Here is a 12,454-nt window from a genome sequence, read left to right on the forward strand (position 1 = left end):
GTTTAAAAGTACACAAAAGACAATTGAGTTATGCTCTTACAGTTTCCCATATGGCACAGTTTTGCCAGGACACATTTAACAACAGCAATAACAACAAAAACAAAACACTGCTTTAATGAGGAGTGTGCTTTCCATTGGGATACTTTAATAATAATTCATTATAATGATAGGGACCACATTTGTTGAGAATTGAATATGTTATAAACATTATGTAGATAACATACAATTTAATTTCATCCTTATAACTTTGCCCAGCTGCCATTATTTTTCTTAATCTATAGGACAAAGGCTAGTAAATGACAAAGTCAAGAGAGCTATGCCTAAATTGCAAGGCAGAGGAGATCTCAGAATTGTTATGAGTATAGTCCTTTCCAGAGTCTCCTGATCATCTACTGATCTTGTCCCTATCACAGGACTCTGATTACCTTGGATCCTAGATGAGTTGTCCTCTCTAGTCTAAGACATGGCATTACCCTGAATTACTCCAACTTCCACATGGACAGCCTTTCCTGTCCTGCTGGCTCCTTGGCCTCTCTACCACCACTGACCCCCATACCCACTCCACTTCACTCCTCTGTACTGATGGCCAACCCAGAGCTGGTGAGGTTCTTCAGTGCCCCATTCTCTGGCCCGTCATCCTCCTGGTTCACATATTCTGACCTTGTTGTCCATCAAGTCTCTTAAGTTCCTTGGAGCCTCCATTTCTTTCTAGGCTTCTAGCCCTTATCTTCCTGGTCTGTGTTTCATGTTCCATCACCTGAACTACTACATCCTCAATTTCCTCTCACTTCTTGAACAATCTAATTCAATCTAACTCTCAATTAATACAACAGCCTGAATTTTTCAGTCCTACATCTAGACTGTCAAAGCTGCTACTGAAAAAAAGCCACATACTTCCATGCATGGTTACTGCTACAAATTTATAGTCTCTAATTTGCTGCAGTTACTCAATGCTTTTCTTTTCCCTCTTTCCCCAAAGCCAATCTCCCCTACATTCAACTCTTCATGTGCCTCCTGCCAGCTTCTACCATCTTGCCTTCATAGAATCAGATTGTGTCTCTTTTTTCAATGAGAAAACACTTTTAGGTGAGAAGTACTTCAAATTCCAGCCCTAATAGCCCACTCACTTAACAGCTCTATTCCACTCATCTTTTTCTTTAAGTCTCTGAAGATAAGGCATCAACCTCTCACATTCCCACTTTTGCACTGGGCCTCACTTTCTTGTGGTCTCAGACACCTTGAAATATCCACAAGATCCCTCTTTTCTTTATCCATAATTTCCCCCCTCATTCTGATTATATTTCCCAATTTAATTAAGGTGCTCAAGCTATAGCTTCCTTTCCTTCCACTCACAGTTTTGTTCCTTAAACCTAGGCCATTAGGCCAAAAACTCAAATTTGGGATCCAGTAAGAAGTCTTGTCTTACAACCCAAGACATTGGTGGGGAAGATCTGTAATTCCAAAACGAACGGAACAAGAACAAGGGGGATACCCCCAGTGCAAAGCCCCAGCATATGAAACCTGAAATGGAGGAGGCTGGGGAAACTGGGGCAGGGCAGAATTCCTAGGGTATATCATTGAGCCCAGCTGCAGAGGGGGAGAAACTGATCCAACCCACTCTAGATTGAACTATTACTATTCATTGTTGATTCTCACATCTATAGTTTCAGCCTTGCCCTCTCCTTTAAGATTCATACTGGAATTATACAATTTCCTGCTGCTGCTCTGATAAGAACTTTTCTTCTGTGGTATTGGCAATTGTCCTCCAAAACATTTTACCACTGAGTTACAGCTGCCAGCACATTTTTTAAAACAGGGTCTCACTAAGTTGTCCAGGGCCTTGCCAAGTTGCTAAGGGTCTCACTGAGTTGCTGAGGCAGGCCTTGAAACTATCTGTGATCCTCCTATCTCAACCTGCCAAGTGTTGTGATTACAGGTGTGAACCACCACACAGCTGCTATTTCAGTAAGGACTTCAAACCCAATATGTCCCAAACTGAACATTTAAAGACCCTATACATGCTAGACATGGTGGTGCATGCTTATAATTCCAGTACTTGGGAGTCTGAGACAGTGAGGCCCTCCAGAACTTAGTGAGACCAGGTTTTAAAATAAAAAAAAAAAAATAGGAGCTGGGCGTGGTGGCACATGCTTATAGTCCCAGCATTTGGGAGGCTGAGATAGGAGAGCTGTGGTTTGTGGACAGCCTCGGCTCCTTAGTGAGGCCCTTTGCAACTCAGTAAGACCCTGTTTCAAAATAAAGAATAGAAAATAGGGCTGGGGGTGTAGCCTGGAAGTAGAATGTCCCTGGGTTCCATCTCCAGTTCTGCAAAAATAGTAATAATAAATAAATACATAAATAAAAATAGGGCTGAGGGTGTAGCTCCAAGGTAGAATGCCCCTGGGTTCAATTCCCAGTTCCACAAAAAATTCCCTATACCTGAGACAGCACTGTTCAACTAGGTATGCAATCTAGAACCCCAGCATCCTTGATTTGTTCTTTCCATATCTGCTGCAGCCAAAGAATGTCTTAACATCTAATTTTTTCCCATCTTAAGCATCAATATTGTTAAGGTCTTCACCAGCTATTCACCTGAACTCACTGATATTTTTTCACTAGTCTTATCATCCCCAAACTCATCCAACAGTATGCTGGAGCTGGCTCCCACTAGCTGATAAGAGCTGGGTGTCTGCTCCTCTTCCCAACTCTGTGTTCCACAATGTCATACTGGTTGCTTAAAATTGGGGCAGGGGTAGTAATGCCACAGAAATTGGCGAGCACTATAAATCAGGATCTTTTGTTTTCCTTTAGTGTGCAGCTGCTTGTTAAACATTTATCATAACAATTACCACCACCTGTTTCCCACACTTTGGCCAAACTGATCTTTGTAAAATACTCATCAGTCAGGTCTCAGCAGAATATGCCTGTAATCCTAGTACTTGGGAGGCTGAGATAGGAGGATTGTAGATTTGAGGTCAGATTCAACAACTAAGGGACTTTCTCAGCAACTTAGTAAGACACTGTTTCAAACCTGAGGTCCTGGTGGCATAGCTCAGAGGAGAACACCCTTAGGTTTAATCTCCAGTACAAAAAAAAATTAAACTATGCCATTCTCATGTTTAAGTGTCTTCAATCACTTCCCATAGTCAACAGAAGACAACTAAGTGCCTTGATGGCATACAAGTCCTTTTATAATTTGGTCTCTCCCTAAAAGTCCAACTTCTTTTACATTCCCTCCTTAGTCTCACAAGTGTCACAAACTGGCTCACTCAAGCCAGATTTGCCTCATATATGTATTTGGTTTGGCCTACACACTGTCCTTAATCTTTTTTATTCCAGCATTTTAAACTTTAAGACATTTTAACTGCAAATCCATTATTTCCATATTTCTGACTTCTTTTTTTTTTTTTACTGATTGTTGTTAATACCTGCTATGGCAGGTATTTATTGAGGGCTAACTATGTGCCAGTCACCATTCTAAGTGTCTTGCCTGCATTTGCTTCTTTTTGTTAAATTTTTATTGGTGCATTGTATTCATACATCTTGATGGGATGCAAGATGGTGGAGACAAACATGCACACATCACCCAATTAGCCCTTACAAAAGCAACAATTTGCTGGAACTGAACAGCAGCTGCACCCTTTGAGAGGGGCTCTTGCAGTTTAACAGTTCCTACCATTTACTCATCCAGTATATTTATGCATATGCACCTACCCCCATCTCATTTCTGTTACCTGTTACCCAACTAGCACCTGTTGTAGACATCTCATGAAGTCCAGATTATTATCAGAAATATTTGACCCTCATTGTAGAACTTTATGTTAGTAATCCTGACAGTCCATGTTCCCTGCACAAGGAAAATCATGCAGCATGATGAGAGCAGGAAGACACAGAGGAGATTAGAGTAGACATCTGTGTTCTATGGACCAGTATCCATACTGAAGCACTAGAATTGTGAAAAATGACACACAAGAACTGTCTCACTTTTCCTCTAGAGCCAGACTGATAACTCTCCTTTGAGTTTTGAGATGTCTACCTTCTCAGATGAACATGGAGAGAAAAGGCCCAGGGAAAATAGCTTACACTGACCAAGAATGTGGGAGTTGGATTTGTAAACAAGAGAGTCAATGTCTTAATTTGAGAATAGGCAATGTTATTCCTTTTTGATGAATGTGTGCTTTGTTTTTATCACTGAGCTAGGCAATGTAGGAGAAATGAGAACAGACTGAAACAGATCTGTGTTTTGGGACAGATGTCCTGAATTTATTGAGGAGACAAGAAGTACATGTATGAAATAGAGAATAGTGTAAGAAGCATCAGAAAAGTGATTGTCTTGGGTATAACCCAGTGTACATAATATTTGGATGGGCAGCAAGGATGGATGCAAATTTAGGAAGAAAAGCTATTGTAAAAGCTATAGCTTGCAGTGATCCTTTGACTGGCAGAGAAATGGAGCAGAGCCATTCCCTTTATGGGACTCCACAAGGATATACACAGAGAGGAATGAATGAGTTGAGTGACAGCGCTGACTGGAGGAGAAAAGGCTGTCTGGGCAGGAGGGCATGGTTGGTCACTGCAGACAAGTTATCTTTTGAAAATATTTCCTCTGTGATGTTAAGTATCAGAAAACTACATGGAGAATCAGAAAATTCCTATTGGAAAACAGAATCAGACAGCTCCAGAAACAGTTCATATTCTAGATATAGACAGAAATCTTCCAGCTCCATGACACAAGTGGAACCAAGAAATGTTCATGGGTACTTCTTCATGTTGTAGACAGGCCTGACAACATTAACAGAAGAAAGGAAACTAGCAAGAAAAGTACAAAAAAGCTAGGTGTGCCTGTAATCTCAGTACTTGGGAGGGCTGATACAGGAGGATTGCAGGTTTCAGAACAGTTTCCGCAATTTAGCAAGACCCTCAGAAACTTAGACACTCTTTCAAAATAGATAATAAGAGTCCTGTGCGATGGCACACGCTTGTAATCCTAACATTTGAGAGGCTGAGACAGGAGGACCATGGTTTGCAGCCAGCCTCAGCTACTACTTAGTGAGGCCCTTTGCAGCTCAGTGAGACCCTGTTTCAAAATAAAGAATAAAAAATAAGGCTGAGGACATGGCTCAGTGAGACCCTGTTTCAAAATAAAGAATAAAAGATAGGGCTGAGGACATGGCTCGGAGGTAGAATTCTCCTGGGTTCCTTCCCCAGTACTGCAAAAGAAAAAAGAAAGAAAGAAAAGAAAAGAAAAGAAAAGGAGGTGTAGCAGCATGGCTTAGAGGTAGAATGCCCCTAGGTTCAATCCAAGATAGAAAGGGAGGGAGGGAAGAAAAAGCAAGGAAGGGAAGAGAGGACAGGATTAGCAGCCTGGTAAAAAGCTGACAGGACCTTCAGTGTAACCCAGGGAAGCTGGTGCTATAGCTTATCTTCCCCCTACACCTCTCCCTCAACACCCTTCCGTGGTGACAGAGATAGAGCAATGCCCCTACCCAAAGAAACCACAGATTTCTCAGATCTGAGCTCTTTTCTTCCTGAGCAGACTGTGACAAATGGCTCACTTACCATCTCTCTCAACTCCAGGCTTTATGCCGATTGTGTTTATGTTCATTTCCAGGCCCACTCAGACCTACTTCTTCCTTAGCCTGTAGGCTTATGTTAATTTCAGAAATTATTCTTTCCTGTGTCCAATTTACTTTATGAGCCAAGTTGCTCACTTCCAGCTGTTTTGTTTGTGGCTGTTCCTTCTAAATGTTTAACAATGTTTACTTGCTGTTCCGTCCCAGCAATTGATGACCAGTGTGCAGCCTGCTTTCCACTATCCAGGCCTCCTGTAAGCACTCTGAAGAAAACAGGGTTTTTGCAAACTTCTCCTCCACCTTTCTCCCATCCGGTCTTCTGGCCACTTCCCTGATTAGGAATTCCTCATGCCAGGTGGGAGGGAGGCACAAATGGCAACGACAACAACAACCAAAAAAAAAAAATACAGTAACTCATCCTTTGCTTAGATTGTCAGTAACTGTGGGTTGTTTTATTTTTCTTAAAAAATTTTGAGAATAAAAATAAACTATTGATTATAACTTTATTCCTCTATTTTGTGAGAATTGCAATTATCCATGTTATGTTCTTCCCAATTAAAATGAGTATTTGGAACTTTTTATTTCCTTAAATGTTATGAAATCAGTATTTCCTAGTCTTCTGGAATCCTATCTATGCTTTGAATACTCAGCTAGAATCCTCCCTAACGCTTTCTCTGACTATTCTCATCCTTCTACTCTAGCTCTGGATCCTACCGCAATTAGGCTCTTCCGTGGATATAATGAGTTGCCTACATTTCTTCATTGGTCTGAAAACAGAATGAGCTGGGTCACAAAAGACACTTTTTTGTTGCTGTTGTGGCACTCAGGATGGAAACTAGGGGCCCTCTACTGCAGAGCTAAACCTCCAGTGCATTTTTACTTTGAATCAGGATCTCACTAAGTTTCTGAAAATGGCCTCCAACTTGCAATCCTCCTGTCTCAACCTCCCAAGCACTATAGGCTTGTGCCACCACAAACAGAAAAAAAAATTGTTGAACTCTAAGTGGTGGCACATGCTTGTAGTCTCAGTAGTTTGGAATCTGAGACTGGATGATCACAGTTTTGAGAACAACTTCAGCAATGTAGCAAGACTCTCAGCAACCTAGTGAGACCCTGCTTCAAAATAAAAAATTAAAAGAGTTGAGGGTATAGATTGGCAGCAGAATAACCCTGGATTCAATCTCTAGTAGCAAAATAATAATTGAAATATTTTAAAATTTTAATGATCAGGCTCTGCATGCAACCCCGAAAGTGCTCTTACATATCTAAAGAACTCCACGCTTTTTAAATCTAGGGACATTTACGCCAAACAAAGCATCACAGAAATAGCAATTTTATCAAAAGTATTTTTTATTAGTAACCTCATCCCCCAAGCCTGGAATTCCTGTTTTTTCCTGACAATGAATTCTCTACCTTCCTGGGACTCGGAAGAAGTTGAATGAGCCCTGCCTTGCCTTTATTTCTCATTACCTGAAATCCCATATACAAACATAATCATTGTAATCATATAAAGGAAGCCACCAGGGATTATTCTAGTTTGCACAGCCCTTAAGATGACTGGTTGCCTTTAAGCTTTCAAACAAATATTCTTGCAGTCTGTGCAGCTCATCTGGAACTAAGTACATACTGATAAGTATTATTACCAACTTTATATAAGTCTGATTTACCCAACTAATCTCCAGAAGGTCAGTAACAATTTATGTTTCCCTTATTCTGTCTTAGACAGACCTGGACCTATTGTAATAACACAATTTAAGAACCAGTCTCTAGAGTCATCTGGCCTGGGTTTGAATATTGGCTTGGCTACTAAAAATTATGTAACTGAGCTGAGCCTGGTGGTATATACCTGTATTCCCAGTACTTGAGAGGCTGAGACAGGAAGAGCACAGATTCAAGGCCAGTAAGCAGTAACAAAGTGAGATCCTATTTTTTTAAAGGCTTGGGAGCCTCGAGTGGTGGTGCATGTTTGTAATCCAAGCATTTAGGAGGCTGAGATGGGAGGATCATGGTTCACAGACAGCCTCATGTCTTAGTAAGGCCCTCCACAACTCAGTGAGACCCTATTTCAAAATAAAGAATAAAGCTGGGCGTGGTGGCGCACGCTTGTAATCCCCGCACTTGGGAGGCTGAGACAGGAGGATCGCACAGGTTCAAAGCCAGCCTCAACTACTTAGTAAGGCTCTCAGCAACTTAGTGAGACCCTGTTTCCAAATAAAATATAAAATAGGTCTGGTAGTATAGCCCTGAGGGCTCCACCCGTAGTATCACAAGAAAGAAAGATAAAGAAAGAAAGAAAGAAAGAAAGAAAGAAAGAAAGAACATTTTGGGGTGTGCTGGGTGGTAAAGTGGCCCTGGGATCAATTTCCAGTGCAAAAAACAAACTTTGTAACCTCAGGTATGTTCTTTAACCTTCTCTGTCTCAGCTACTTTATATGGAGAGAATATTTCCCTCACAAGGTTGTTGTGGATAGAAAATGAGTAAATACATGCAATGTACTTAGAATAGTACCTGCCATACAACAAGCATGAATATTATCTATTCTGGTAAGAAATTATGAGAAAATGGTAAGAAAAAGTGACCAGAGATCACAGTTCCTGAATTATCATTGGATGGTCTCTGTGTTCCTTTACTCTCTAAATTTTAATTCTACCCTTCTGTGTTTCTCATTTCTTGTATCTAGGTCCCCACGCTGATGATGGACACCCAGTTCTCTGAGTTCACCCCAGATATCACTCCCATCATGCTGGCTGCCCATACCAACAACTACGAAATCATCAAACTTCTTGTCCAAAAACGGGTAACAATCCCACGGCCCCACCAGATCCGTTGCAACTGTGTGGAGTGTGTGTCTAGTTCTGAGGTAGACAGCCTGCGCCATTCTCGCTCCAGACTGAATATCTACAAAGCTTTGGCAAGCCCCTCACTCATTGCCTTATCAAGTGAGGACCCCATCCTCACTGCCTTCCGCCTGGGCTGGGAGCTCAAGGAACTCAGCAAGGTGGAGAATGAGTTCAAGGCTGAGTATGAAGAGCTCTCTCAGCAGTGCAAACTCTTTGCCAAGGACCTGTTGGACCAAGCTCGGAGCTCCCGGGAACTGGAAATCATCCTCAACCATCGAGATGACCACAGCGAAGAGCTTGATCCCCAGAAGTACCATGACTTGGCCAAGCTGAAGGTGGCAATCAAATACCACCAGAAAGAGGTAAGCTGAGACCATCTCTGCTTTCAGGGAAGCTTAATGTCTCCAGAGTTCAGAGAAGCAGAGCAGAAGACTTGTAACAAATGAATAGTCAAAATGGATTCTGTATACTTTCTTTATGAACAGAGAAAGTAGTCACTGGATTTCTCAATGGGAAAACATTCATACATTCAACAGTTGCTTATTGAGCACATTGGAAGACAGATGACAATCACTGGCCCTATCTTCTTGAAGCATATAAGCTAGTGGTAAAGATGAAGTGTATGATCACTTTAGGAAATATATAACCATAAACTAAGTACCCTGAAGAAACATGTTCTATGAAAGCAAATAGCAAAGGCTACGACCCCACATACTACAACAAGCCAGTGATCACACGTTTCAGGTCCAGATGCTGGTTATTATTGACACAGCTGAGTCCCTGGCAGGCCCTTAACATGGAGAAGGCTAAGATATGTGTCATACTCAGTGTTTGTAGTTTGTAGAAGGCTGGAACAACATTGGCAAGGTGTGGCCTTTAAACTGTTAAGATTCACCTTTTTTTTTGTACTGAAGGCTGAACCTAGGGGCATTCTACCTCTGAGCTATATACTAGCACTATTTTTTTGAGACAGGGTCTTGCTAAGTTTCTGAGGGTTTCACTAAGTTGGTAAAGTGGACCTTGAACCTGTGATTCTCCTGTCTCAGCCTTCAAAGTACTGGGATTACTGGAGTGTGCCACCTCACCTGGCTGGGTCCATCTCTTCTGAGGGAAGCCAGTTCAAGCAGATCACAGGAAAGACTTTGCTTTCTGGCTATACCAGATTTACAATGTAGCAAGTGCTGTTCTGGGCCGCCTTATCCAAAATTTTGAAGGAACTTCCTAGTGAACCTGATTTATCTCGTTAAAGAGGTAGCGTGGTGCCACAGAAAGAGCAGTGGCTATGGTACGGAGCAACTGAGGAAGAATTCCCACTTACTATCTGTGTGACCTGAGAAAAATGACTGAAGTCCTCAGGGCTTTAGTTTTCTCATTTATAAAATGGAGATGACAATAGCTTCTCTACCCCATAGGGCTATTTTGGGAGATAAAAGAGAAAAGCTAGTGCTCAATGCATGATGCAGGAAATGGTTTTGGTTTTGTGTTTGTGTTTGGTTCTGCTGCACTGGAGATCAAATCCAGGGCCTCAAGCGTGGTGGGCATGCTTTACCACTGAGCTTCACCTTTAGTCCCAGGAAGTACTTTAATGTCCATTTCCATCTTTCTTCCCTGCTGCCTCATGTCAAACAGGTGCCACCAGGACGTACCTGCTAGCTGAAGGGTAATGAACAGTTACCCTTATGGTAATGCTATCCCTTCCTATATCCAGGCCCTCAGGCAAATTTCACTATCTGTTCATTTTTATTCTTTTCATATTCTTGCTCTTTCCCTCTCTCTCTTGCTCTCTCTCTCTCTTTGTCTCACACACTACACACACACACACACACACACACACACACACACACACACTATGCCTTTGAAATGAGGCCAAAACAAGCACAAAAGAAATTTTGAAGGGAATACAAATGACAAAGGAACAATGGAGGTGGTAAATGAAGATGCTCACCCCTGAGTCTCTCTATCCATATACTTTGGTGCTGCTAACTTGCTCTATGTAACTTAACCTCACTTTTCTAAAAACTAGAGACAGTGCTGGGCATGATGGCCCACACTTGTAATCCCAGGACATGAGAAGTTGAGACAGGAGGATTGCAGGTTCGAGGCCAGCCTCAACAACTTAGCAATACCCTCAGCAAATTAATGAGGCCCTATCTCAAGGTAAAAAATAAATAAAAAGGGATAGGATATAACTAAGAGATAAAATATCCCTGGGTTCAATCCCTAAGTACACACCACAAAAATAAATAAATTATTAAGGATAGTAACAGGAGCATTTATGTCTCTACAGAAATTTAAAGATTAAAGTAAAATGGATAAGATGCATATGAACATAGAGTCATATTGTGACAAATACAGCCTCCTGTTAGTATTGGTTTTCACTGTCATGCATGGAGGACCCATGGTATGTGGTCTGATTGTGTGCATTAAAATCACAGACAGTATACATAGCCAGGATCTGCCCCATCTTACCCCTCCCTGCCTCCCTCTCTCTCATGGCCCTCCATAGTATCAGTTACTGTGTTAAGTAATGCACTGTAGGATCTAATTGATTTTTCTATTCTGTGATATCTATACTATATATTTGCATTAATGATGTATACCACATTTTCAGTATTTTTTTTACTTTACATACATTGTTAGAATACTGTGAGAAAAACATAACATGTATTTTCAGAACATGAATTGATAAAAGTATCAGAATGGTTAATGGGAACAGAATAATTTTAAAACAGATATCACTGGCCTGTAAGCCCAGTACTTGTGAAGCTGAAATAGGAGGATTGCGGGTTTGAGGCCAGCCTCAGAAACTAAGTAAGACCCTCAGCAACTTAGAGAGACCATTAAAAAGGGCAAGCCAAGTGTGGTGACACATATTTGCAATCCTACTACTTGGAAGGCCGACACAGGAGGATCACAGGTTTGCAGGCAGCCTCATACACCTTGCGAAGCCCTTTGCAACTTCGTGAGAACCTGTTTCAAAATAAACATATAAAATAGGCCTGGGAGTGTAGCTCAGAGATAGAATGTCCCAGAGTTCAATCCCCAGTACCATGGGAAAGTTATATATAATCCCCAGTACCATGGGAAAGATATATATATATATATATATATATATATATATATATATATATATATATATATAAATTTAGAATATTATTATTTTTCATTTTAATTATTTTTAAAATTTTTTTAAATTTTATTTATGCATTGCAGTCATTCATCTTAATAGAATAAAAGACTTGTGTAGACATACATGCACACATTACCCAATTAGCTTTTACCAATCCCTATCCTATTCCCTCCCTATCACTCCTTCCCACACTTGGCTTAGTGATTGACTTTGATATATTTGTTTAAGTACATCATATGCTTTAGAGAGTTTCCTCTTTCTCCCTCCCATCCCCTCAGGTCGCCTTATTTGCTCCTCTATAGGATCTCCTTCTTCAACTAGAGTTCCTCCTGTTACCGATTTCTCCTTAGCATTCATATATTAGGGAACACATCTGATTTTTATTTTTTGTGATTGACTAATCTCACTTAGCATGACGTCCTCCAGTTCCATCCATTTCCCTATAAATGATGTAATTGTGTTTTTCTTTATCACTGAGTAAAATTCCATTGTGTACATATCCCACAGTTTTGTTATCCATTCATCTGTTGATGGACATCTTGGCTATTTCCATAGTTTGGCTATAGTGAATTGTGCAGCTATGAACATAGATACACATGCATTAGTTTGGAAGTTTGGTTTCCTATCTTTTGGGTAGATACCCAGAAGTGGTATTGCTGGATCAAATGGTAGATTTGTTCCCATTCTTCTGAGGATTCTCCGTACTGTTTTCCAAAGTGGTTGCACTAATTTGCAATCCCACCAACAATGTCTTAGAGTTCCCACTTCTCCATATCCTCGCCAGCATCTGTTGTTGTTTGTGTTTTGAATGATGGCCATTCTAGTTGGAGTTAGGTGAAATCTCAGGGTAGTTTTGATTTGCATCTCTCTGATTGCCAATGATGTTGAGCATTTTTTCATGCATTTATTG

The 12,454-nt window shown here is 40.9% G+C and overlaps 1 protein-coding gene across 1 annotated transcript in view; it reads left to right on the forward strand.

Annotated features, from left to right (window-relative positions):
• Positions 1-12,454, forward strand: part of TRPC5 (transient receptor potential cation channel subfamily C member 5) — a gene marked incomplete at both ends in the record, with an annotated part of 154,452 nt that overhangs the window by 25,225 nt on the left and 116,773 nt on the right. Inside the window, one exon of the mRNA XM_080718693.1 lies at positions 8,255-8,776. Coding sequence (XP_080574819.1) covers positions 8,255-8,776 — 522 coding nt within the window. The remainder of the gene's footprint in view (positions 1-8,254; positions 8,777-12,454) is intronic.

This window comes from Muscardinus avellanarius, assembly GCF_963383645.1.
Source record: "Muscardinus avellanarius genome assembly, chromosome: X".
In the NCBI taxonomy this organism is placed as follows: Eukaryota; Metazoa; Chordata; class Mammalia; order Rodentia; family Gliridae; genus Muscardinus; species Muscardinus avellanarius.